The sequence below is a fragment of the Sarcophilus harrisii genome, chromosome 4, assembly GCF_902635505.1.
Source record: "Sarcophilus harrisii chromosome 4, mSarHar1.11, whole genome shotgun sequence".
Classification (NCBI taxonomy): domain Eukaryota; kingdom Metazoa; phylum Chordata; class Mammalia; order Dasyuromorphia; family Dasyuridae; genus Sarcophilus; species Sarcophilus harrisii.
This window is the reverse complement of record NC_045429.1, coordinates 290,312,345-290,340,182: the sequence shown is the minus strand read 5'-3', so window position 1 is coordinate 290,340,182 and position 27,838 is coordinate 290,312,345. Positions and strand designations below refer to the sequence as shown.

At 42.5% G+C, this 27,838-nt stretch overlaps 1 protein-coding gene and 1 non-coding gene across 4 annotated transcripts; both read left to right on the top strand.

Moving 5' to 3' along the window:
• The first annotated feature begins 221 nt into the window (after positions 1 to 221).
• PER1 (period circadian regulator 1) lies at positions 222 to 23,958 on the top strand. 3 transcript variants are annotated; one of them, XM_012548712.3, is made up of 23 exons: positions 222 to 360; positions 9,791 to 10,244; positions 10,481 to 10,579; positions 10,745 to 10,899; positions 11,229 to 11,350; positions 11,823 to 12,024; positions 12,219 to 12,270; positions 12,505 to 12,647; positions 13,460 to 13,538; positions 13,855 to 13,961; positions 14,172 to 14,325; positions 15,545 to 15,659; positions 15,780 to 15,911; positions 16,350 to 16,452; positions 16,559 to 16,724; positions 16,901 to 17,028; positions 17,509 to 17,685; positions 18,924 to 19,157; positions 20,866 to 21,479; positions 22,007 to 22,172; positions 22,326 to 22,527; positions 22,783 to 22,933; positions 23,067 to 23,958. In XM_012548712.3, exons 2-23 carry the CDS (start codon positions 9,964 to 9,966, stop codon positions 23,262 to 23,264), a joined length of 3,780 nt encoding a protein of 1,259 aa, XP_012404166.1. In that variant the 5' UTR covers positions 222 to 360; positions 9,791 to 9,963; the 3' UTR covers positions 23,265 to 23,958. The 3 variants fall into 3 exon arrangements, with proteins under 3 accessions (XP_012404166.1, XP_031821332.1, XP_003768803.1); XM_003768755.4 differs by lacking the exon at positions 222 to 360 and adding an exon at positions 4,261 to 5,417; XM_031965472.1 differs by lacking the exon at positions 17,509 to 17,685.
• A 1,736-nt stretch (positions 23,959 to 25,694) lies between these two features.
• TRNAS-CGA lies at positions 25,695 to 25,776 on the top strand. The gene has a single exon. It is a non-coding gene; the product is annotated as a tRNA-Ser (tRNA).
• Positions 25,777 to 27,838: the final 2,062 nt, after the last annotated feature.

Genomic DNA, 27,838 nt, shown 5'->3' with positions numbered 1-27,838 from the left:
GCAATCAATGCGAGGCGGGGTGGGGCCCGAGAGCACGTGGAGTGTCCGCGCTCCGCTTCTTCGGGACCAATGAGGAAACGGCGGGGGGGACTGACAGGGCCCAATAGCAGACGTGCGTGGACCGACACAGGGGGCGGGCCAGCGGCACGCGGATTGGGGCATGGGTCGGGCGCGCCCAGGCCAATGAGCGCGTCAAGGGCGTGGCGTCCGGGCAGAGAGGCGGTGCTATCCCGCGCGGACTCGGTAGGGGGCTGCTCTTGGTGGAACCGACCTGGACCCTTAGACAGAAAGAGTATTGTGTGCTTGAGCCCAGACCCTCGATCTTCGGAAACCCGGATCTCTGCTGAAACCTGGAGAGCGGTAAGTGGGGCCCTGGCCAGCGTGTGTGAAGAGGGAAGCAGGGTGATTGTGAACGCGTCCTTCTTAACAGCCGCCGAGGCTTTCTTCCAAGCCATCCGGGGAAGGGGGAAACTGAGGTGCAGAGGGATCGAGCGCCTCGTACCCATAGCCCCAGGGTCAGCATCTCCAGACTCCGCCAGCGGGCGGCCTTGTTTCCGTGGGGGACCGTGAGAGACCCGAGGTGGGATAACATTGGGGAGGGCGTGTGGGGGGGGGGGTATCCATGTGCGGGGGGGGAGGGGCTGTTGGCCGATCGCTGGGTGAGCTTTCCCACGGGTCGGGGGCAGCGACAGCTAGACTGTGTGATAAGGTGGGGCACTATCCAGTGCGGGTCGGAGGAGGCTGTACTGCGAGGCACTGCGACCCCCAGCACAATGGAGCTGGGCACCGTGAAGTCTCGGGCGGGTGGGGGAAGATGGGATGAGTAAACAGGTCATTAATTATGTAATGCAGGGCTGAGTGTAATGGGGCATGAGAGAGAAGAGTGAAGTACAAAGATAGGAAAAATCGTCCTCGTCAGGTCTGGGGAAACTTCAAGGAGCAGGCGAGGTCTGGTGGTAGGGTTACTAGCAACACAACTCTGCCCCATAATCAGAACTATAATCATTCTAACTATTGTTATGTGGGAGGTGGTGATTCAGGTGTAGTGTCGTTATTTGGAGGAATTGGATAAGGATTGTCTGTTGGTAGAGGTAGAGGTAAATGATTTGGATTGGCCTGGGAACTAGACACAAGAATGAAAAAAGTAGATATTTAGGGAACAGAAGGGTGTCTTGTACCATCTTATCAATTTAGTGACTTTCTTCAGCATCGGGATAGAGTTTGTGATAATCATATAGTTAATTTATGTAGCCTTTGAGGTTTATAAATGTAAATGCTCTCAATTGATAAAATGAGGTGTTTGTAAGGCACTGCATAGTCTTTGCAGATCACTGTGTAAATGCTAGCATTATTATCACAATAACCTTTTGGGAATAGATGCTATAGAAAATGTTATTCAAACTTTATAGATGATGAATCAATTTGGGACAATTGGAGATGAACTCGTGAGATGCACAAATCCAATATTGATGGGTTCTAATATCCAAGCTTATAGAGACTTGATTAAAATGGGGTTCTTGAGGAGATATCTCTTAGATTTGGAGCTGTTTAGGGTAATCTCAGGATCGTTGAGCCAAATGAGAAAAATAGAGATATATGAGAGACATGATTGGAAAACACAAAAGAAATTCTTTTTCAGGTTAAATAACTATTTTTAATCTCAATTTCTTAGTTATGGGATTAGGAGAGTTTGGCAGGTGAAATGTTGGTATTTAGGGGGAAAGGTAATCATAAAATCAATAGAATGTTCTGTCTAGAAGGAGAAATTAAAATATTTCAGTCCTCTTTTTTCCCCATTTTACAGATCAGAAAATAGATTTACAGAAAGTAAGTCATATAACTAATTTTTGGCAATACTATGGCTAAAAGCCAAGTTTTGACTACTACTCTAGTAAGTTACTTTGCTTGGGGAAGAAATGATGCTCTTAAGATCCCAGGACTTGTTTGGGCATCCATTGAGGAGGGTTACAGTCATATCAGTATACAAAAAATTATAATAGTGCTGTATTCCAGATAAAGGAAGATAATGATTATAAATGTGAAGAGATCGAACAGTTTAGCCCCTGAATAGAGTGGAGTCTGATAGAAGAGAGCAGACAATTTCTTGGGTTTTTCAGAGGCTGGTAAAAGAGAGCTGGATGCCAAAGGGCCAGATTCCTGAGTCTGTGGAAGGATAGAAGAACAGTACCATACCATGTTGGGAGGTACTGGATACCTGGGTTCCAGGAATGAGGCCAAAAATTAGGCAGATGGCAGAGTTACAGGTATATATCAGAATTACATATTAGAGAGGTGAGTGACATCTTACATGGGCACTAGAGCTGAGAATCTTTGTCAAAGAGTGTTAGATATGGAACAGGACTAAAAGCAGAGTAGGGAACTCCTTTTTGGATGTACACCTAGGAATGAAATTCTTATTGTTGCTACCTTTATACAAATATAATAAAAGAACTGAAGTGAGGGACTTTGATCAAGATAGTATCTAAGCCCCAAAATGTCCTAATTTTTCTCTGCAAACTCTTGACTTCTCTTCCTGGAAACCCTTCTAACCCTCCTCCACCCCCCCTTTAACCCAGCCCCATTCCCAACTATTGTCTTCTTTCATGTACTTAATTAGTATCAATTCTTACCTAATGCTCCCTACTGCCAAATCTCTCCTCCATTTGGGCCTAGCTCACTTCTAGGGAGAATATTATATGATTCTTTGAACCTTCTCGTAGGTTTCTCTAGTTACTTTGTCTGCCCTGTGCTGTGGTTTTCTTATTTTGTACCTATTGTACCTTTGTACTGGATTGCAAGGGAGAAGGGGGAGATAAGGAATCAAAAATGTTTGTTAGCCTTATAGGACTCAGATTTCCACATCTTTGCTTTTTATGACCATGTGAGCAAATTTGGGGTACAATTTAGAGACTGTGATGGTAGAACTTGAAGGTCTGGAGCTAGTATGGTTAATTGTGGGAGGAAAAGAATTGACGATTGGGTCTCTAGGAACATCTGGCTTTGGGACAGGAAGAGGGTGGGGGTAGGAAGGGAGTGAAGAGTGAGCCAGGACTGGACGGTTGCATGTCCTAGGCTGCCTGCCAAAAGAACAAGATGTTCTCATTGCTCTGGCCACCGCCCTCCTACTGGCTGCCTCCCAAACCTCTGCTTCTCCAGGCTTCCAGGCTCCCTGCCCCACATTCTCCAAGCTACTTTGCTCCGCCTTTAGCCTGCCTTCTTCCTCTGCTTTGACGTCACTCCTTTACCTGCCCCTTCTCCTTTCATTGATGGCAGCAGGACTCTGTTACTGTGGGAACAGTGCGATTGAATAGAAGTAAACTGGGCAGTGGGGAGGAAGTCTGAAGGATAGAGAGAGAGAGGTAGAGAAGGGGAAAGGAATAGGCATTTATATAGGGCCTACTATGTGCCAGGCACTGTACTCAACACTTTACAAATGTGATCTCATTTGTTAGGTCACTGAGGAGACTATAGGATGAGGGTGGAATAATTCCACCTAGTCTGGAAGGGGTGGTATTCCTAAAACCAAGGTTCCAGAAAAGAGTTAAGACTGAGAGGGCTAAAGACCCTGATTGGGAGAGAAATACCTGCATCCCAAAAGAGAAGAGGACTTAATAAAGAAGAACAATAGGGGAAGTGTATGTTTTGAGTCACAGGGAATGTTTTTAATAATTTAAGTAGAAACCTGAATTCCCTTTGTTCCCTTCTGATTCACAAGATTATTTCATAACTTAAAAGATCGCAAGCCTCCCTCATTCTTCCTCCCCCCCCCCCAATTATAAAAAGGAGACTATTGTTAAGGAAAGCTCAGCACATGTGACAGGGAGGGATTGATGCACTCCATGCCTAGTTATGTCAGCAGTTCTAGAGTCTTCTCCACATATGGCTGTGTTTCCGGGAAGGGGGTGGGGAACTTTCAGTCCTTAAAAGCAACTTTACTCGAACTTGTGCTCATACTTCCCTTCCCATATCTTAACTTTCCTTTCTCATAACCTTCCATATCCTGAATATTCCTAGTACTCAGATATTCTTTAAAACAAAACATATTTTCTGTTTCAAGCATCCAGATTTCTGATGAATTCTTTTTATGGGGCTTTAGTTTCTTCATTTTTGTTGCTTTAGGAACCTAGATGTATATTGCCACTGGCAATTTACATCTTTTTTTTTTTAAATTAAATTTTATTGATATCTTTTTGTTTCCAATGTGTTTTGTTTCCCTTTTCTCCCTCCCAGAGAGCCATCCCATATGGCAAATAATATTTTTAATAAAAGGAAGAAGAGGAAAAAAAACAAATAAGCAAACCAATACATTTTTAAACAAATCTATAAAGATGGTTATGAGTGCTTTTCCCCTCCCTGGCTATTTCCAGATTCCATTCACTTCTCCCCCCTCCAGGGTCCCTTTTGGCATATCTCAAGTCTTGTTCTTAACCTGCCAGTCTTCTCAGCCTCCGTGTGGTATCCCAGAGAATCAGAAAAGAGAAGTCACTGAATAGGCAACTGGAGAGACATTTTCTCTGTTTGGCCGTTGGGAAACTTTGCCTTTCTTAGTGGGAGTGAATGGCATTTTTTGCCACTATATTCTAATTGGTTTTAGGTGCCACCCTCACTGTTCACCTTCCCTCTTTCCCCCACATACATCAAATTCTAATTGGTCCTAGCTACCTTTTTCTATTCCTGATTGTCTAGAGATGCCTCTTACATTATGTCTGCTCTGCTCACAACAAGCACACCTGAGTGGAAATGATTCAGGGGTCTTAGCCAGGATTACCTCTCATGTCCCCAGACCTCTCCCAGTTCATATCCCCAGGTGTGAGGGGCTTGAAGTGGTAGTTCAAATTTCTGATAGGGTATGATGTCATTAGCAAGACAAGGGATGTCCCTTGACTCCCTTATACTCTCCTGAATCAGTATCTTATTCTTTCTGATTCTGAATCTCTATTTCCCTTCCTTTTGATCTTTTTAAGAATCAGGATGTCTAGCTAATCTTGCAAAGATTATTTACACATATCCACCATTATTCTTGGCCTTGCTTTATAAAACTACATATTATCCTAATGTATTGGGCCCTTTTGCCCAAGTGCCAGCACCCAAGTCCACGTGCAGCCCTGTGTGTGTAACAGCCCTGACCTCAGTGGGGGTGGCTGACCAACCAGGCACCTTGTCGGGATCCTCAGCCAATCAGAGGTAGGGCTTGTGCATCAGCAGGCTGGAAGCCAATGATGGCCAGTGCCTGTCATTATGCAATCCGCCTCTCTGCTTTTAGAGAAGCTCTCCTTCCTGAGGCAGTGAAAAGGACTGGGCAGGTAGGGGCACTAGAGATTAGATCCACCCAACAGCACCCTTGCATCCTGCCTCAAAGTCTCTATTCCCAGGCTGCTTCCTTGATCCTCTGGGAATCCAGGGTTTCAACTTTACAAGTAAGTCTTGTTTTTCCTCTATCTCTTTTCTGAACCCCTAGATATTCTCTCCTCTCCCCCATCCCTGACAAGCTTCCTTTTAGCTTCCTTTTCCTCCTACTAGAACTTATGCATGACTGAACCGTATCAAATAACCCTCAGCTACTCCCTCCAACACTCTACTACCCTTCTGATTCTGACTGTACCCTAAATGTTCATGCTAGACACTTAAGATCATATTTATTGCTCTCTAGCACTAGTTTTTAACAGTTACAACTGCTTTCTTCAGAAATCTAATCTCTCAATCTTATCTTCTTGATGCCTCCTACCTTCTCTCCCCATTCCTGTCATTTTCTCAATGACCCTTGTTACCTGTAGGAACCCCATTTATCCCAGGCTCACAGCTGCCTTTATGAGAGGCCCAGCTTTTCTTAGGATTTTCAGAAGTAATATTCCTCCACTGTATTCTTTCCTCTCTGCTCCCTGGCTTTATTTCCACATCAGGAACTCCCTTTGGCAGTTTTCCCCCCATCCCTGGCCCAGTGCCTGTTGTGATGTCAGCCGAGGCTAAGGTTAGAACATCCCGTTCCCAGACTTAGTTCTTGCTGTTGGCTGCAGCCTTCTTCCTTCTCCTGGCTCTGGTTTAGAAAATACTTGGTTGAGAAAGAAACATGTTTAGGAGAAAAAAAGGGAGGGGGGGAGGGAGGCTAGACAAACAAATGGACATTTGCTATGTTGTTCCCTACTCCAGACTTAGATGTTAGTGTCTTGGTTTTAGAAGAGCAAAGAAAAGGTAAAAGGGAAATCTGTAGGGGCTAAAGACATAGAAGCTGAATTCCCAGGAGATGCGGAGAAGAAAATAGCCACTAATTAACTACATGGTTATTTGGGGTTGAGAATCTTGTGTAGGAGGGGATAGGGATTATTCAAGTAGCAACTGAAGTCTCCATCCTGTCCCTTTCACTCTTCTCCACTCCTCTCTCCCCTCCATTATTTCTGTTTTTTAGCCACTCAGGCATATCAGTTCCTACTGCTCATTTGAAATGGTGTTATGCTAAGGTGGTTTAGGGATATGGCAGGTAAAGATTGTGTGCAAGGTCCATTCCTGTTCCCTAAAGTCCCTACGCTGCATTTGGATCACATCTCCCACTCATATTTCTATTCCTACACATGTTTGCAGCAGGCACATGGATTGAAGTGTGATTCCCCTCTATCTCACCAAAGGGGAGGAAGGGAAAAAAAGCAATCACACTATTCTTCCTCCTCCCTTCCCTCTTCTATTCCTTCTTCTGGGTTTCTCCAGCAACCGCTGAGCTCAGCCACTGACGTAAGAGCTATAAGAGCCCTTTTAGCTGAAATATGTGGCTGGTATAGTAAGCGCATGTGCAATGGAGGCGTGCCCTCCTCCAGCCCCACCCCCAATCTCTTTAGCTCTTCCAAGATAAAATTAGCCCACCAATCCTAAATATAGGAGCTTATTCTCCCAGTGTCACTCCCTTTCAAATAAAGGTGGATTCTTCTCTACTTACAAAGTCATTACCTTAATGACAATAGAGGGGAGATGTTCACATTCAATTCCCTCATCTGTGCCACGTTTGCTGTCTCAAAACTCTGATGAAGGATCACAGATCTAGAATTGGAAGGGACTTCAATGATAGATTAATCCAACTTCCTCACTTGACAAATGAGAAAACTAAGACCCAAGCAGGTTAAGTGACTTGTCTTAAGCAAGTAATATATTAAGTGCCTGCTATCTGCTTGTTTAATGTGGCAGACGAGGTAGATACAAGATATAGGCAGAGTAGATGAAAAGCAGGAAGTGAGAGGGATAGACCTCCCTCTGAAAGTAGGATTTGAGCTGAGCCTTAGAGTAGGTGAGAAAAACTAAGTGGTGGAAGAGAAGAAGGAGGGACAGCAAGTGCAAAGTTTAGTGCACTTATCAGGTCAATGTGACTGGAAGGGTAACAAAATGGGAAGGCAGAAAGGAAACTTTGTAGAGTTTTACATGTTGAACAGATGATTTTATATTTTGGGGGAAGTTTCTGGGGCTCAGGTATGTGGCAGAGTGACAGGGTCAGACCTATGTTTTAAGAGAATCACTTTGGTGACTGAATGGAAGGTGCATTGAAGTGGGGAGACTCAAGACAATTGATTAGTCCAGAGGAGCAATGATGAGAAGGGAAAACACATGAAAGAGATTGTAAAAATAAAAACATGATTTAGTAACAGATTGGATAAATCCAGAATGATTGTGAGGGTTGTGGTTTTGTCCTTGATAGTAAAGTGGAAGTTGGAAAGAAAGAGGAATTTGGGGATAAAAAGAAGTCATCCAGGTTTAGACATGTTAAATTTGAGATGCCTGGGAAGCATCTAGTTCAAGATGTGCAAAAGGCTGGAGTTCAGGAAAGAGACTCAGACTGGATATGTGGATCTGGGAATCATCCACATAGAGAGGATAACTGAGCCTTTGGGAACTGATGAGATCCCTAGCAAGATAGTAGTTATATTATCTTGGGAGGACATCTGTGATTAGCAGGAGTGACCTAGATCAATTTTTAGCAGAGGAGACTGAGGAGGAGTGGTTGGAGAGGTTGGAGAAGAACCAAGGGAGAGCCATATCAGGAAAACCTGGATGAGAAAAGGGCATCATCATTGAAAATAGATGCAGAAAGGTGAAGAAGGAAGAGAAATGTTATTCAGTAGGGCAGTTAAGAGGTCACACAGGTCACAAATGTCAGAGGTGAGGATCTTAACCCAGTTCTTCTAACTCCAAAGCCATTTTCTTTTTTATTTATTTATTTATTTAATAGCCTTTTATTTACAGGTTATATGCATGGGTAACTTTACAGCATTAACAATTGCCAAACCTCTTGTTCCAATTTTTCACCTCTTACCCCCACCCTCCCCAGATGGCAGGATGACCAGTAGATGTTAAATATATTAAAATATAAATTAGATACACAATAAGTATACATGACCAAACCGTTATTTTGCTGTACAAAAAGAATCAGACTCTGAAATATTGTACAATTAGCTTGTGAAGGAAATAAAAAATGCATGTGTGCATAAATATAGGGATTGGGAATTCAATGTAATGGTTTTAGTCATCTCCCAGAGTTCTTTCTCTGGTAGCTAGTTCAGTTCATTACTGCTCCATTGGAAATGATTTGGTTGATCTCGTTGCTGAGGATGGCCAGGTCCATCAGAACTGGTCATCATATAGTATTGTTGTTGAAGTAAATAATGATCTCCTGGTCCTGCTCATTTCACTCAGCATCAGTTCATGTAAATCTCTCCAGGCCTTTCTGAAATCATCCTGTTGGTCATTTCTTTTTTTTTTTTTTTTTTTTTTTTTATTTAATAGCCTTTTATTTACAGGATTTATACATGGGTAACTTTACAGCATTAACAATTGCCAAACCTCTTGTTCCAATTTTTCACCTCTTACCCCCCACCCTCCCTAGATGGCAGGATGACCAGTAGATGTTAAATATATTAAAATATAACTTAGATACACAATAAGTATACATGACTGTTGGTCATTTCTTACAGAACAATAATATTCCATAATATTCATATACCACAATTTATTCAGCCATTCTCCAACTGATGGGCATCCATTCAGTTTCCAGTTTCTAGTCACTACAAAGAGGGTCCAAAGCCATTTTCTACTGTGCATATTGACTCCTTTCTAGTATCTTTAACTGCCCGGTTTTCAGCTTCCCTTCCCTATCTCCCTATAGTCTCAGTTTGATCTGGAATAAAGTTTTTCAAACATTAAAGGAAATCAAGTGGGAAAGAATGTCACATTTGTATAGTACTTTAAGGTTCACAAAATTAATTATAATATATATATAGTATATATATAAATATATATATCTTTTTTGGGACATTATATACATATGTATATATAATAGTTGTATTATACTAGATTGTACTAGATTTGGAGTTATCTGGGTTCAAATATCAGCTCGGTTTACTATCTGTGTAACTTTGAGCAAATTGTTTAGACTCTTCCATTTCCTTATCTATAAAAACAGGGTATTGAATTAGCTTTAAAGTCTATGATCTATGATGAACATATTCGTGCTTAGAGAAGAATCTTTCCTGGAGTCCAGAGCAGGATCTGTTGAATATACCATTTAAGAAAGTAACATAATCTGAGGGAAGAGTTAAGAGCTTTGGCCCAGGTTCATTGAGGGGAATAAACACTTTGAGACCTTTGGGTACTTGTGTGGCCTGAGGACAGCTACCCCAAGTTGGAAGTTCACCTGGGTTTATGTGGGTTTATATGATCAGCCACCAGAGTAGAGGTGGAGCAGAAAAAGCCAAGTGCTAGAGGATGAGAATCCTTCTTTCTCTCCTTCTTTTCCCCTTCTTTCTCCATCCTCCAGGTTCCAGCAGTGATCCCTCCCCACAGTCCTCACTGACTTCACCTTTTGCCACTTCTTCCCTCCCTTCTTACTGACCAAGGCAACACCTGGCCTTAAGGGCCTTATTGTATTCCCTCGTGGTGGCCTCTCCCCCTTCACTGATTTTTTCCCCCTGTCCTCCCCATGGTACCACCATGAATGGCGCTGTTGAGGGAGGCAGTGGGGCAGGGGGTTCAGGCCCTGGGCTTGGTGAAGGGTTTGATTCAAGGGGCTCCCAATCCCCTGGCCCCCCCGAACACAGACCCTGCCCTGGTCCTGGCCTAGCAGATGACACAGATGCAAACAGCAATGGTTCAAGTGGCAATGAATCCAATGGACCAGAATCCCAGGGTACCTCCCAGCATAGTTCTCACAGCTCCTCTTCTGGCCATGGGAAGGACTCTGCCCTGCTGGAGACAACAGAGAGCAGCAAAAGGTAAGAAGAAGGATAATGGGGTGATGGAACCTAGGAATAAGGAGAGATGTGAATAATAGATATGGAGTTGCATAAGGGTTTAGGGGCTTGAAAGAATCAAGGAAACTTAGGAAAATGGGAGTCAGATGGTTTGGGATGAGGAACCTGGCCTTTGTGTTAATAGGTTCCAAACCCATTTATTGTGTGATGATGAGTGGCTGGACACTTTTATTTTTATGGTCTCTATTTTTCTGTAGCACCAACTCTCAGAGCCCATCTCCTCCAAGCAGTTCCATTGCTTACAGCCTTTTAAGTGCCAGCTCTGAGCAGGATAACCCATCAACCAGTGGCTGCAGGTAACAGTGGGATAGGAGTTGAACATTTGCCAGGAGGAAGAGCTGTTTGTGTGTGAGGGTGTGTGATGTGGGTGGGGGTGTGTATTATACCTTCTGGAGGTGCACAGTACCTAATTCCTGGTAATTGATATGTTTTGTTCCCTCTACCACTTTTTACCCCTGTAGCAGTGAGCAGTCAGCCCGGGCACGAACACAGAAGGAGCTGATGACCGCTCTCCGAGAACTAAAACGTAGACTTCCACCAGAACGCCGAGGGAAGGGTCGATCAGGAACTTTGGCCACCCTGCAATATGCACTTGCCTGTGTTAAACAAGTACAGGGTAAGTTACAACTTAGGAGTAATGAGGTTAGATTGTAGAGAAACAAATGTATTGGCAAAGAGACCAGGGTCTTGGAAGGAATTAGGAGACATAAAGGGAAGAGGGAGAATGAACTTAAGAAGGACCAAGGAGTAGAAAGATATTGAATACAGGGGACAAGGGAATCAACAGCTAGGCTAGGTGTGGAGGCCACAGGAGGCCACAGAAGCCAGTAGGATTCAAAGGAACAGTACCTGACACATAGTAAATACTATATAAATGTTAATTGTTACTATTATGAGTCTAATGGAAAGGAAGCACTCCTAAACTTGACCTTACCCTCTCTGCAGCCAATCAAGATTACTACCAGCAGTGGAAGTTAGAGGAAGGGCAATCTTGTTCCATGGACATGTCCAGCTATACATTGGAGGAGTTAGAACACATCACATCTGAGTATACTCTCCGAAATCAGGTCAGCTATCTAGTAATTTTTCTTTTCTTCTCTTTCCCTCTTTCTTCTTCTTTTTTTTTTCTTGCAGTCTGTTTCTCCCTCCCCTAGCACTGACTTCAGTTTCTTCTTCTTCCCTCCACCTTTCTTCCTTCTTTGTCTTGACTTTCCCTCCCTCACACATTCTTGGTCCCTACCTCTCCAGTGTCTTGCTATAAAATGGTGATGATAACAGTATCTATCTCTCAGGGTTGTTATGAGAATCAAAAGAGATGATATTGGTACAGTGCTTAGCATGGTATCTGGTACATAGTAGCTTGTTTTCTCCCTGTTCCATTTCCTCCTCTCCCAACCTCTCAGTTCTCTTTTTCTTTTCTCTTTAGCTCCTTATTCTTCCTTCCCTAACATTTTCTTCCCCTGGCAACATTCTATTGATGACTGAACTGGCCAGCTTCTGACCTCAGTCTTTTTTGTTTTTACTCTCTTTTCTCCTTAGGATACTTTCTCTGTGGCTGTCTCTTTTCTCACTGGCCGGATTGTCTACATTTCGGATCAGGCAGCTGTTCTTCTGCACTGTAAGAGAGAAGTCTTCCGGGGTGTGCGGTTCTCAGAGCTGTTGGCCCCCCAGGATGTAGGTGTCTTCTATGGCTCCACTGCCCCATCTCGTCTGCCCACGTGGGGTTCCCGGGCCTCTGCTGGTGAGAACTGGGGAAATCTTGGAAGTGTGAGATGTGAAATAAAATAAAGCAAGGGCAAAAAACCATAGAAGGAATGAGAGTGAATAAATGCTGAGATTACAATTTCTGTGGCCTTGGAGATCTCCTAGTTAAGGGAAATGGCCTGGGAGTTGTAGGCATGGTCTTACAGAACTTACTTCACTGTGTCTCCCCAGGTTCAGGCCCCTTGGATTTCACACAGGAGAAATCAGTCTTCTGCAGGATCAGGTAAGTTGGAGAAAAGAACAGCACAATGTACAGAACAGAAAGATAGCAGGAAGGCTGTTTATTCAGTGGTTTTTTTTGTCTTTGCTTTAGGCATCCTCTTCATTTCTATCTCTTGGTTTCAAGGGCCATGAGCTTCTGGTCTGAAGTGGTTGGGTGGATAAGGGAAGGAAGGTATCCATTCATTTTCCCTGTTCTTCCTGTGACCCTTCCTGTTTCACATTTCCCCCAAACCAGAGGTGGCCCAGATCAGGAACTAAATCCCCGCTACCAGCCATTTCGACTGACCCCCTATGTGACTAAGATCCAGCTTTCAGATGGAGCCCCAGTGCAACCATGCTGTCTGCTAATTGCTGAACGAATTCATTCTGGCTATGAGGGTAAGTAAGTAAGGAATTCTGAGGGGGTGAACCAGGAAGAGAAAGGGGCGGAGAGAACAGAGAAATCAAGAAAGAATGAGGTCTAAGAGATTCACTTATGGATGACAAAAGAAGCTGCCTCAGACTTCTAACATAAAAGGAACCTTTGAAAGGCAGGGAATTTGACTCCCTTTTTTTTTCCCCTTAAGAATCATTCATCTATTTATAAGATTTGTCTTTCCCTTAATCTACCCTTCCTCCTAATTTCCATATTTCTGTCATAGAAACTATCATTCTTAGTCTAGGAGTCATCTTTAATTTCTCTTTCTTACTTCCTTTTACTTCACATCTGATCATTTACTAGGTGTTTTTGATTCTACTTGTACAGTATTTCTTGTACTCATCACCTTTTCTTTACTCATACTACAGCCACCCTAATTCAGACCTTCCTAATTGATTTCCATGTTTGCAAACACCATAAGGTCCTTTACATCTTGTATTCATTAGAAATCAGGAGGCCAGGTTTCTCTAACCTTTCCTCCCTCACTCATTTAACTCTGTGACCATGGGAAGATCTCATACATATCCCCTTGTGTCCTGGTGACCTCATCAGTACAAAGAAGGATAATTAGACCTTTCTAGCTTCAGGGTACAGAATTGGACTAGATAATCCCTTGAGTTATTTTCTAGTTCTAAAATGTGATTCTAGGAGAGAGCAGAGGCTAGAGGAGATGATAGGAGTAGAAAGGCTAGAGTTGTTATGGTAAGAAAGGTTGGTAGTGGAGTTATTACCAGAAAAGACTCCAAATGATGATCACACCTGCCTTTTCCAGCTCCCAGAATTCCTCCAGACAAGAGGATCTTCACTACACGGCACACACCCAGCTGTCTGTTCCAAGATGTAGATGAGAGGTAAAGTCCGAGGGGGAAGGTTCTTTTTTGTTTTAATGGTATTTTATTTTTTCCCAATTATATGTAAAGATAGTTTTCATCATTTTTTATAAGATTTTGAGTTCCAAATTTTTTCTCCCATCTCCCTCCCTCAAGATGGCAAGCAATTTGATATAGTGCCAAGATTTGGTAAAATATATGAGATTAGAATTATAATCAAACATCTTGGGGCTAAGTAGGACTGAAGTATGGGATACCTGGATATATAGAAAATCAAGGGATTCAGAGCAAAAGCCTTGGGGACTCAGATCACTTTCATTGTTTCCTCGCCTTCTAGGGCTGCCCCATTGCTGGGATATTTGCCTCAGGACCTTTTGGGGGCACCAGTACTCTTTTTCTTGCACCCTGAAGACCGACCTCTCATGTTGGCAATTCACAAAAAAAGTAAGTCCCCAAAAGGGGCTGTCTTTTTCTTTAGTTTTTGCCCTTTGATGTGTACCTCTCTACTTTTTCTTCCTTTCTGTCTTCCAGTAGCTTCTTTCCCTGCACATCTCTGTCTCTGACATATCTTTTCCCCCTGTACTATAGCCCTCAATTAACTCTGCTTCTTTTATCATTTCCACCAACCTATTTTCCCTCTTCATCATCCTACAGTTTTGCAGCTATCAGGCCAACCTTTTGACCACTCCCCTATCCGCTTCTGTGCCCGAAATGGAGAATATGTCACCATGGACACCAGTTGGGCTGGCTTTGTCCATCCCTGGAGCCGAAAAGTAGCCTTTGTTTTGGGTAGACACAAAGTTCGAACGTGAGTATCCATCTTATTAGGGTAAAGAATTGATGGAGTAAGGAGAGAGAGGGAAGAAAGCTGAAGGGGGTAATCTAGGATGATTGATTAAACAGAGAATCCAAAAATTTAAGCATACTTGGAGAATTTGGGAAACAAGTGGTGAGAAATGGACTTGAGCCCTTCTCCATCTTCTAGCTTCACACTCTCTTCACTTCTCTTTGTCCTTCATCCTTTCTAAATCTACTCTCCATCTTCACAACTACTGAGTATTCCTCACTGCTTCCTCAGGTTGTTTTCTGTGCTCTAATCTCACTTTGTCCCCTTCAAAAGCCGAGCCTTTACTTTTTTACTTTACAATTAAACTTTATGATGACTTTTCTTGAATGTCTTGTTGTTCTATCACCCCATATTCCTTTCTGTATGCCAATCCTGAATAATTCTCATCTGATCTTTCTGCACTCAACCCCAATCCTTGGTCCTTCCTTCTTATTTCTATGTTGTTTCATTAATATCAGCAGCTCAACTGGATTCAAATTTAATTTGATATAGTATGTATCATGACTTAGTTCTTTGTATCCAGCCCATATCTCTTTTCTGAACTTCAAGCTTGCTTTATTAATATACATATTACACATCTCTACCCGAAACTCCTCCAACACATCTCCAACTTAACATGTCCAAAAGAACACTTTTTGTCTTTCCCTTAATCTACCCTTCCTCCTAATTTCCATATTTCTGTCATAGAAATTATCATTCTTAGTCTAGGAGTCATCTTTAATTTCTCTTTCTTACTTCCTTTTACTTCACATCTGATCATTTACTAGGTGTTTTTGATTCTACTTGTACAGTATTTCTTGTACCCATCACCTTTTCTCTACTTATACTACAGCCACCCTAATTCAGACCTTCCTAATTGATTTCCATGTTTGCAAAAACCATAAGGTCCTTTACATCTTGTATTACTTTTTTTCCCCCCACAATAATTGCACATTCCCTTCACACTCTCTGTACATTGGCCAAAGTATTTGTTCTCTAGACATGACATTCCATCTCCTAGCTCTGTGTTCAGACTATCCCTCTTCTCTGGAATCTAATTGTTGCTCATATTTGCTTGTCATTGTGTGTGAGAGTATGGGTGTATGTGGTTGTGGGTGTATGGTGGTTGTGGGTATGCCTATATTTATCTGCAAACTTGTGTTTCCCCCAGTAGATTGATTTTCTGCTTATTCTTCCCCAGGGCTCCCCTAAATGAGGATGTATTCACTCCCCCAGCTCCTGTCCCAATCCCCACAAGAGCTATGGATTCAGATATCCAGGAGCTCTCAGAACAGATCCACCGACTTTTGCTTCAGGTGAGAGTAAATTGATAGAATTATAATGGAAATGTTACAGCAGGCTTAGACCCCTCCCTGCCCTGGCTTTGGAAATTTTAAGCTTGCTCATTTCTTTCTTTTTTTTTTTCCCCTTCCCAGCCAGTCCACAGTGTGAGTCCCACAGGAATGTGTGGATTAGGCCCTCCAACCTCTCCAGGTGCCTTTTTAAGCCCTGGCTCATCTAGCGACAGCAATGGTGGAGATATTGATCATCCTGGACCCCCTGTTCCAGTGAGTGCCCTCCTTGTTCCTACCTCAATGATGGTGATGGTGATGATTATTTTTTTCCATTTTAAAAATTGTTTTCTTTTTTTTCTGGTTATACATGTACATTTATTTTTTAAAAACATACATTTCTTTATGAATCATTTTGGGAGAGAAAAATCAGAATAAAAGGGAAAAAAACACAAGAGAAAAAACAGAAGAAAAAGAAAAAAGTAAATATAATGTGTTGACTAATGTCAGTCTTTATGATGACGATAATGATGATAGTAATAAAATAATCAGTATTACCATTTTTCTTAGGCCACTCCTTTTGGGCCTCTGGTCTTAATTCTTTTTTCACCAACTACCTTTCTTTGGCTACTGTCCTGTGCCACTCTTCTCTCAACAATATATTTTTTCTTGATCTACCCCAAATAACAACAGTTCTATGGCTCTCCCCTTCAGGTGACATTCCAACAGATCTGTAAAGATGTGCATCTTGTGAAGCACCAAGGGCAGCAGCTTTTCATTGATTCTCGGTCCCAACCCAACTGGCCTCCATGCTCAGGTGAGAAAATGGCTTGGCCTGATAGAATGGGGCCCAGAAACCAAAGAGGGACAGTATCCAGGAAATAGTCATACCTACCATAATTTGAAAATTATGCTCTTCTCAGCCCTAGGTACATTCAAGACCAGGGACCTCCTCTGCAAACCCTTGGAACCAGCCCCTGCACTGAACCAGGTTCGGCCTCATGTCAATACTGTCCCTGAGGATTCAGAGAGAAAAGAGCCATCCAGTTGTTCCTACCAGCAAATCAATTGCCTGGACAGCATCATCCGGTATGGGATTACATCTCTTAGTACTTCTAACTCCCTTAGGATGATTATCTTTTCCTGTCCTCATCTCTCACTCTTCTCATCCTTATATCTTTCTATTGAGTTGTTGGATGCACCATACCTCTTCCCTCACCCTCCTATCACACAACTTCAGCTTCATTTCTCTTCCATCTCCTCAGTTACCTGGAGAGCTGTAATGTCCCCAATACAGTGAAAAGGAAATGTACCTCTTCCTCCTACACGACATCGTCCACCTCTGATGATGACCGACAGAAGACTGGGCAGGGTTCTGGAGTGCCCAAAAAAGGTAAAGAAGCCATATACCTCAGCTTTGTCCTTCTCTAGTTCCCTAATCATTCTTTTTCCTCCCCCAGTCACTCCTTTCTTGGGATCCTTCTCTCCACTTAGTTCTCTGTATTGTCTTTTCCCATTTCCCCCTAACCCCATCTACCCATCCTGTCTAATTCCTGACTCCATGCCCATTTTCTTCCCCTTTTTCTAGAAGCACATTCTCTGACCTGTTGCCATTACTCACCCCATTCTTTTCCTTGCTCCTTTTCCTGGCTCCCCTTTCTGCTCTTTGATACTGTTTTCTTTTTGTGTGGTCTGCTTTTCTTCCTTTCCCCCATATATTAATGCCTCCAACCCTTTTGGTAGTTTCTCTATATTTCCATTTGGGGATCTGCTCTCTAGTTCCTTATTGTCCTTTTCCATTAATGTATTTTCCTTTCCTATATCTACTTTCATTCTACTGCACCTCCTAATTGGTGCTTGTCTTTCTGTACAGATCCACCAGAAGAATTGTCTCGGGAGGGGGCCCCCCTCCAGAAGGAGCCAGTGGTGGGAGGCTCACTGACCCCGCTTACCCTTGCCAATAAGGCGGAGAGTGTGGTATCCATCACCAGTCAGTGTAGCTTCAGCTCTACTATCGTCCATGTAGGAGACAAGAAGCCCCCGGAGTCGGGTATGGGGGGGTGTGGGGTATTGAAGGGGGTGGCTAGGCTGGATTGGCTGGGCAAGTTCTAGGTTCTGATGCTTTTGGAATGGTCCTTCTGTTTTTCCTCTTTCACCCCCATGTGTTCTGATAATCTGTAATACAATTCTGGATTGATTTATTGAGATGGGGATTTTTTAGAGTTCTTATTGGCATTTTCCCCAAACTTTCTGCCTTTTTTGAGCCTCCCAGTTGATCCTCATTCTTTTTTTAAAATTATGTCTTTTTATTTTCAAAATATATACATTGATAGTTTTTGACATTCACTCCTACAAAACCCTGTGTTCTAATTTTTTCCCTCCTTTCTCCCTTCCCCCTCCCCCAGTTGGCAAGTAGTTCAATATATGTTAAACATGTGCAATTCCTCTCTACATATTTCCACAAATATCATGCTGCACAAGAAAAATCAGATCAAAAGGGGAAAAAAATGAGAAAACTAAATATAATCAAATAACAGCAAAAAGAGTAAAAATACTATGTTGTGGTCCACATTCAGTTCTCACTATCCTCTCTTTGGGTGCAGATGGCTTTCTTCTTGATTCTCATTTCTTACTTTCTTCCAGTCAATTTAAAGGGTTTTTCCTTTCTCTTCTCAGCCCCAGAACTTAACCCTGTATGCTACAGCTTCTTATCTGTGGTCTAATCTCTGCCTATTTTGTTTAGTGTTCTCTTTTTTCATGAATTTATTATTCATTCAAACTATGGGGATAGTTATCAGGGACATCAAAGATCAGAGAAGTAATGGTGGCTAGAACTGGACCCCTCCATTGTTGACTTTGGGAAAAAATATATATTTTTTAAATATAATATGTATATTATATATGTGTAACCCTATAATGAGATGGAAGAAGTGATGCCTAAGGAATCATTTTCAATAGGATAAAAACTACCAGAATGAGCTAGAATAGTCTTTTTTTTCTAGAGATCTCTGCATGGGGGAAAATAATATACAGATTCATTGTCCCACATATGATCAATAAAAACACTCAGATTAAAATTTTTGGAGGAAGGAAGTTAGTGATTCTTGTTGGATAAAAAAGGAACTATTACCAAGGATAATAACTTGGAAACTAGTAAGGAAGATGGGCAGAAGTGAGGGGATTTGGACATTTGAGAAATGAGAAGGTAAAATAAGAATGATAAATGAATGTGTGAGGCATAAATTTTGTTCTAACTATTCTCCTCTACTTCTTTTTGACCTTTTACAGATATTGTCATGATGGAAGAATTGCCTGGCTTGACCTCTGGTCCAGCTCCCAGTCCAACAATGGCTATTCCTGACCCTAATCCTGATGCCTACCGCCCTGTGGGATTGACCAAAGCGGTACTGTCACTTCATACACAGAAGGAGGAGCAGGCTTTCCTCACCCGATTTCGGGATCTCAGCAGACTCCGTGTGTTTGATACCCCTTCTGTAGGAACATCACCCTCTATCAATCGAGGTAATTTCATCCCTAGGCCTCTCCCTACTACCAGGTCTTGAATTTTTCCCAGAAAGAGGAAATATCTAACATGGTCATGTTATTTGTAGAGCCTTCAGTCCTAAGAAACATGAGATCTAATACAATTTCATGTTATGAATTAAAGGATGAGACAGAGTAAGCCCAGAATAAGAAGAAAGGTGTTCGATGGATTTGGAGGAAAAGATAGAACCCTAACTTGAGAGAATGTTTGGTTTGAGGAAAGAGAGCAACCCCATTCCCTGTCCCTCTCCTGCTTTTTCCATTTAGAAAGCAAGGCTGCAATAGAAGATAATGGAAGAATTTTTATTAGTAGAGGAAAATCGAAGAAAGTATCAGTGTTCTCTTGGTTTTGTCTTTCCATGGTTTTCTAAAATCAATAAGTTCATCATTTCTTTTGATACAATTTGATTTCTTCATTCAAAAATTGCCTTTGACTGTTTATCAACTTGGAAATTACTCATATTCTTATAAATTTGACAAAATTCTCTATATATTTGAGATATATGAGACCTTTGTCTGGGAAACTATAAAATCTTTCCTACAGTTTTCTGCTTTCCTTTTAATCTTGGATATATTGATTTTATTGTATAAAAACTTTTCAATTTGATATAATCAAAATTATCCATTTTAAATGGCTGAACAAATTTTGCTATGTGATGTGATGGAATACTACTATGCTATAAAAAATGATGAACAAGAAGATGCTTTCAGAAAAACCTGGAAAGACTTTCATGAGCTCTGATGCAAAGTGAAATGTACTATATACAAAGTAACAGCAACTTTGTAAAATGATCAGCTGTAAATGACTTAGCTATTCTCATCAATATACAGTCATCCAAAACAACTCTGCAGGACTTATGATGAAAAATGCTACCTATACCCTGATAGAGAATCAATAGTGTCTGAAAACAGACTGAAGCATTCTTTATTTTTCTTGAGGGTTTTTTTTTGCTCAATGTTTTCTTTCACAACATGGCTAATGGAAATATTTTGTATGACTACACATGTGTAACCTATATTAAATTGTTTGTCTTCTCAAGTAAGGGGAGTGGGGAGGAAGGGAGGGAGAGAATTTGGAACTCAAGAGTTTTAAAAATGAATGTTAAAATTGCTTTTATATGTAATTGGGGAAAAATAAAATTCTAAATAAAATTTTTAAAAATGTTAAAATATCCATTTTACTCCCCACAATTATTTTTAATGAATCCCTTTTTACAACCTCACTTCCCTGCCTTCTGTCACTCTTCTCCTGAAGCCTTCTAATTCAGCCCCTCATTTCCCTAGAACTGTTCCCCTCATCCATCTTACTTGGAAAGTGATGCTTTTTTGAATCTTTTCCAGCTTGTGTTTCAATTGCTTTTTTGTGACTCCACAATGTCAGACTAATGACAGTGAGTTTTGGTGGAAAAAACACTGAACTTTAAGCCAGGAGACCAATATTCACATATTGATCCCAATATTAATTAGTTGTGAAACCTAGGGAAGAACATTTAATCCCTTTTAGCCTCAGTTTTCTCTGTAAAACCTTGAAGTTCCAACTCCACAGAACTATTGTGAAGTAAGTTTGTTGTAAGCCATCAAGTGTTGCATGAATTAATGGTCATTGTGATGGTAGTAATGGTAGAGGGTGCATTTACCAGAAGAGGCATCAAGTCCGCTAACCTCACTCTCTCTTGCCTTTTCACAGGCTGCTGCCATGGTCCTACCCCTCCTGGTCGCCGCCACCATGGCAAATCAAAAGCCAAACGTTTAAGGCACCACCAGCTTCCTCTGACTGAAGCCCCTGGCTATACCTCTTATCCTTCCCCAACACCTCTGACCACTCCATGGACCTCTCAACCCAACCCACCCACATCTGCTGCTTTCCCAACAGTGGTGCAAACCTACCCTCTTCCCATTTTTTCAACCAGAAGTTGCCCCCAACCATCAGCTTCTACGCCATCTCTTTCGCCCTTTTCTTCCCCCTTAGTAACTCCTATGGTAGCCTTGGTCCTACCTAATTATTTGTTCCCTTCTACCCCCACTAGTTATTCATCTGGGGTTCCTCAAGTTCTATCAGATAGGCCTCTCACCCCTGTACCCTGTTCATCTTCCCCCACTTTACCTCCTATGCCAACCAGCTCTCCCCAATGCCCTGATTCACCCCTGTTCAACTCACGGTGCAGTTCCCCACTCCAGTTGAATTTGCTGCAGCTTGAGGAGACTACCCGGGGGGAAAGGGGAACAACAGTTTGTGAGCCTGGGAACAATTCTAGGCCATCCCCTCCAAGAGAGGAGGCTACACAGCCAGAGACTGGACTGGTAAGTTTCTTCAGTCCCCCCACAGACTTTCCTCTTTGCCATATTCCCTTCCATTGTTTTCATCTCCTTGCTGGGTCTTTGTATCTATATGTTACCATTGTCTTCCAGTTAATATTCTCTTTCTAATCTTATGTCACTCTTGTCTTCCTGTGCGCATGCACACACACACACACACACACACACACACAGCACTCCTGCTTCCCACCCCTGCCTCCCTCCTCTCTTTTCTTTTCTCTCCTATTTCTGTTTTTTTTATTCCTTCAATTTTTCTGCTTAGTCTGAGAATCTGGAGGAAGCAGACTTGAGAATATCAATTCCTCAGTTTGGATTGTTGTTCTTTTTGTCCATATGTCCCCAATGCCATAATGTTGCTTAATACATACTTCTTGAATTTGGAAGGAGCTACTGAGTTTGGGGTTAATTGAGCATTTAGGGAGGAAAGGAGTAGCAAGAAGGGGAAGAATTTGACCTGTTTCCTCACCAAATCTGAGCCTCTAATTCCTGGTCCTCTCCCCATACCTGCCTAGGTGGAGATGAATGAATCCTCTAATCAGGATGCACTGTCAGGCTCCAGTGACCTGTTGGAGCTATTGCTCCAGGAGGACTCCAGATCTGGCACTGGCTCAGCTGCTTCCGGCTCCCTGGCTTCTGGCTCTGGTTCCCGTGGTGGGAGCACCTCAGCCAGCATCACCCGTGAGTGCTGGGGTCTTTTCCTAGGAGCCATTTTGTGGGTGAGGGGCTGATTCTGGCTCCCCACCCATATCCTTTCACTTCCCTGAAGTTCTTTTTTCTTTCTCTCAAGACAGGAAGATATGATTTCTCTTTTTTTTTCCCCCTTTTCCTCAGGAAGCAGCCAGAGTAGTCACACCAGCAAATACTTTGGGAGTATCGACTCCTCTGAGGCTGAGGCATCAACAGCTCAGGTTGGGGTGGACCCAGGCACAGGACCTGGGGAGCAGGTCATTAAGTATGTTCTGCAAGATCCCATCTGGTTACTCATGGCTAATGCTGACCATAGGGTCATGATGACTTATCAAGTGCCCTCCAGGTAAGAAATGTGATTAGGGCAAAAGGAGGAAGGGAAGAGTCAGTTTCAGGAGGAGGAGTTGAGGAGACCGATTATAAAATAAGAAGAGAGAAAAGTTAGAGTGCAGAGGGCAGAGTCATGTTGAGTTTTGTGTTAGAAAAAGTTGGTTTGTTCCTAGGGGGAGGAGACATCCTAAATACTGGAAGATGTGAGCAAATTTGACTTCTAGACCTACATGTGCAATCTTACTCTGTCTATTCTTTCCCATCCTTGCAGGGATACAGCTTCCGTGCTGCAACAAGATCGAGAGAGGCTCCGCGCCATGCAAAAACAACAGCCTCGGTTTTCAGAAGAGCAGCGTAGGGAACTGGGTGCTGTGCATGCCTGGGTACGGAAGGGTCAGCTGCCCCAGGCCCTGGATGTGATGGTGAGAAAGAGGGATTACAGCAGAAGCACAAGCAGGTCCCAAGGAGATGGGGTAACACCTCTAGAAGTGGGAAGTGAAGGAGACTAGTGGGAGAGGGTAGGGGACATCCTGACCCGCTTTCTTTCCTCCTCAGGCTTGTATAGATTGTGGTAGCAGCACCCCAGGTCCCCAGTATCCAGATGATACACTTTTCCCTGAGCTGGATGGGTTGGGGCTAGAGCCAATGGAGGAAGATGGGGGTGGGGCCTCCCCAGACACAGCCATGGATGAAGAGGAACAAGGTGGGGAGCTATCTACTTTCGAATTACCTGCTCCAAGAACTACCAGCTAAAGTGTCATCTTGGGACTACAGAGATTCCTGGTCTTACTCTGTCATTGAAATAGGGGAAGAACAAATGAAAAGCATCATGCTCAAGCCATCAACCAGTTCCAACTTTGAGATTTGCTTCTGCCTTTCAGGCAGCCAGGGAGAGGTACCCCTGAATATCGACCCTTTCTAGTTGAACAATCACAATCCTGTCTCTTCCTTAGGGACAATGGAGGGTAAGCGGTTGGGGCTTCTTAGGGATCAGCCAGAAAAAGAAGTCTCCCTCTTCATCCTATTGGAGACAATTCCACCAACGAAAGAATATATTCTATTCAAAAAGTAGGATATCTTTTTAAATTCCCACTGAGCAGGAACACTGAGTCCTGCTTCAGGGGTGGGAACTCTGACAATACTTATTAGGGAACTCTCCCTTTGGCTTTTCCTCAAAGGCCTGAGTCTTTCCCCACCCCATCCCCCACTCTTGGCATGGAAGGGGAGAGGTTGGGTGTCAGGGAATGAATACCTGCAGCCCTGGCAGGACCCAGATAGCCTGATGGTTAGCTCTCTTGGGTTGGGGAGAGTAGAAGACTATGGGTCCCTGGTGCTGCTGCCCCTTAGGGTGGGACCCAGGTGTCTTCAGCTCCCCTTATTGATATTTTTGTGTTTTTGATAGTCATGTCTGTCTCTTTTGATATAAAACAGAAAACCTGTAACTAGACATTGTGGCATGAAGTCTGTTGGGAACGAGGGCTGTTATCATTTCAGTTGTTCTCAATTCAATTTGACAAAAATCTACCAGGCATATAATTCAAGATTATAATTGAATTGGGGGAGGAGCATGTGCAGGGTTACACCAATCCTAGGTTGGCTGGGACTTGTGGAGTTTACATTTGTATAAAGACAAAACTAATTAGCTGGGAGGAGGGGCACAATATGTAAACAAGACTGAACTCAATCCTGATATTCACATATTGATTACTGAAATTGGAGAGGTCCTGAGATTCTTCTGATTCTTCCCTCCCCCTTTTTTTTTAATGGAAGAAACTTAGAGTGATTTGTTCTAGACTATACAGCTAATAAGGGGCAGAAATGAAACTACAACCTCCATCTTAATCCAGTGTACTCACTTCACTCTCACCCCTGTCACACTAAGCACAAACACTCAGGCATCTAGGAGCTGGGCTACTTGCTCTGCTTCTGGTCGAATAAGTAAATGGGAGACTAACCACAGCATAATTGCAAGCAAGAAGAGGGTGGCGAGGAGGCCTGTCCTCAAATAGCCTCCTACCCTCTTTTTCTAACAGGATCTGGACTCTCAGGTTTAACATCCTTCACACTTTCCTTCAGACCCCAGAGGCCAGGGTGCAGCTCTCTATTGTAAGGTGGGGAAGGCTCCCAGATTTCTAGGTCTATTAACTAATCACCTCAAAGCTGTTTCACCTTTTTCTCTGAATACGAGAACATGAAAAACTACTAATTACCCTTGCTTGACACCACCATCATCCACATCCTCAGAACTGATGAAGCCTGCTAATTATGGAGAGGAATGGGGTAGGCTTTGGAAGGATTATTGGATTCTGCCCCAAAAGTGGGTGCGTGCGTGCGTGTGTGTGTGTGTGTGTGTGTGTGTGTGTGTGTGTGTGTTGGGATGACCAAAGATCCTGCCCTAAAGAGTGAGTGAGAGAGAGAGAAAAATACAGAGACATAGGAGCTTATCCTCGTCGCGGTCGAAAAACACTAGTGAATGTGCAGAACACTTTTAAGTTCTAGGAACCCCAAACATCCAATTTGCAAAATGTTTTTTTCACCCTAACTACGTTGCGGCTAATGCACCTAAGAAACCACCTAAGAAACGAGTTCTCTGGGTTCGGATCCCAGCCGCGCTGCATCTTGGTAAAAGGCGTCTCTGGTTTATTGCTGCCGCAGTGATTGCGCACACTCCGATGGGCAGGGCTCCCTGCTCGGATCGGTGAGTTCAGTTCATTTGTGCCAACCCTGCCCTTCTCATGTTTTCGGGAACTAAACCTATGGGAATGATACTCCTAGGCTGAATGAGGAGTGGGGAAAGTGAAGGGTTAGAGGCAGATCTCTGCGTTGTCACGTCGCATTATATTCGTGTGTGTGTGTCCGTCCTCTATGGGTCCCTGATTGCCCAGGGAACCACGTTCGGATGGATGGAGGCGCGGGAGGGTACAGATGCAATGGGGTAGGCACAGGCATCTGTAAAGTATTTAAGATGAGTTGGGAGAGGACCACAGGTACGGGAAGTTAAGTAGGTGCTGGAAATCTGGGGCGCCTGCGCAAAGATCTCCCCCCCCCCCCCCCCCCCGGACCCAAAGGAATAAAATTAAAAGAGAAAGGTAGGCTGGGGGGAGTTGGGGGGAGCGGAGTTCGGCAGGGGCAGGAGGTTGCATTCATAGGTTGGTATGGATGGAAAAAGGAAGTGCTTGTTAAGCTGTGATGGCCGAGTGGTTAAGGCGTTGGACTCGAAATCCAATGGGGTTTCCCCGCGCAGGTTCGAATCCTGCTCACAGCGTGCTCGCATGTTTTCGAAATAATGGGCACCCTTAACTTATGTGTCATGCTTCCTTATAAACACCTGAAATGTTCTTTAGAAATGTTCTTTTGGCCACCTACTCATCCATCCGTACATGTACCTTTGTAAAAGACTCTTTCTGACTGTCTCTGTTTCTTTTTTTCGACCTTCCACAAGGAATATTGAGTCCAACTTTTCAAAAGTAATGGCTTTATTGTTGCTTTTTGTTTTTTTACATCACAATCATTTCCAGATAGCTCTTAGTTATCCCTCCCAGCATTAAACCTTCCCTTGTAACAAGGGGAAAAAAAGTTATTAAAATCAACCTATGGAATCACTAAATAAATGCAATATTTTGCTTCCATAGTCCCTTACCTCTCTGTCAGAAGGATCATTCATTTAGAGCTGGAAAGGATACCAGAACCATCTAGTCTGGCACAGAGAAAGAACTGAGGAACGAGGTTCAGTGATTTGCCCAAGTTACACAGGTAATAAGTAACAGAGACTTGAACCCAGGTCTTCTGAATCCAAATCCAGTGTGGTGTTTTGTTTTGTTTTTTAATTATTTTTTTTTTCCAACTGACAAAACTTTGTTTTCCCTCTCTCCAAACTTGGTGATCTTGGACAAAGAAAAAAAAATTGGGGGAGGGGGGCCTTGTAACAAATATGCATAGTAAAACAGCAAATTCCTGAATTGGCCTTGACCAAAAATACATATATCTCATTCTGAACCCTAAATTCATCATCTCTTTCACAAGAAATGGATACATGTTTCAGCCTCAGTCCTCAGGAATCATGGTTGATGGTTACACTGATCAGAGTTCTTAATTCTTTCAAAGTTGTTTGTCTTTACAATTTTTTAAATTGCATGTAATGATCTGTTTCTCCCCACTTCACCTGCATCTGTTCCTTCCTAGGTTTATCCATCCCTTCTCATTTAAAAAAAAAAAAGTCAAAATAGTACATATTCCTTTATATTCATATTATAATTTGTTGGGCCATTCCCTAATTGATGAACACTCCCTTATTCCCTCTTTTCCATTCTCCCCCCAAAAATAGAAGAGCTATAATTATTTTCATACTGCTCATTAATTTTACAGGGGGGAAAACTGTTTTCCTAGTTCCTCAACCCATACTTTTGCAGAACTTTAGATATCAGAGTTGGGAAGAATTTTAAATCTATCTACTTCAATCTGGAAGAGAACAGGAATCCCTTCTACAAAGTTTAAAAGTAATTATCCAGCTTCAACTTGAAGTTTTTCAGTGGAAATATTTTGAAGGATTAAGAAAGCCCCTTTCATACTGTAATCACAGCTGTAGTTTTTAGGAACTTTACCTACCTAATTTATGGATGATTCTTCCTTGGTTAAACTGAACAAATCTAAGCCTTCTACCACATGAAGGCCCTTCAGATTTTTAAAGACAGCTATCATTTCCCCCAACATTATCTTTTCAATCAAATCTTGTGTTGCCATACTGATTTCTCTCATTCCTAAAATGTGGCCCCTAGAATTGAACACAATTCAAATATGGCCTAAGGCAGTGTGAAGTGGAATTATTTCTTGGCTCTAGAAGACATGCCTTGATGCTATATAAAATTGCATTGGCTTTTTTTGTCTGTTATAGCATAATATTGACTCAGATTTTCACAGTCTTCCACCCCAGTCTTTTCCATGGCTCCTGTTCCTATATGTAGCTGATTTTTTGAATCCAAGTTTTACTATTTGAAAGAGGAGGGACTAGGCTTGTATTTTCTTTGGAGACCTCTCATTGAAGAAACTCCCTTTACTGATGCAAATGGGCAAATGTCCTATAATTTATAATTCTGCTGAGTTGTCTGACTTCATTTAATTTAAATTAGGCTATCAAGATAATTTTGGATATGAATTCTGTCATTAAAAGTGTTAGCTATTTTCAGCTTCATATCTGCCACAAATTTGTATTAAAATTATTGAACAACATAGGACCAAGGACAGATCCCTGAGGCATATAACTATATATGTTCTTTGAATGGGAATCCAACCTGAATCTTCTCAATTGTAACCTGACCTATTAATGTTCC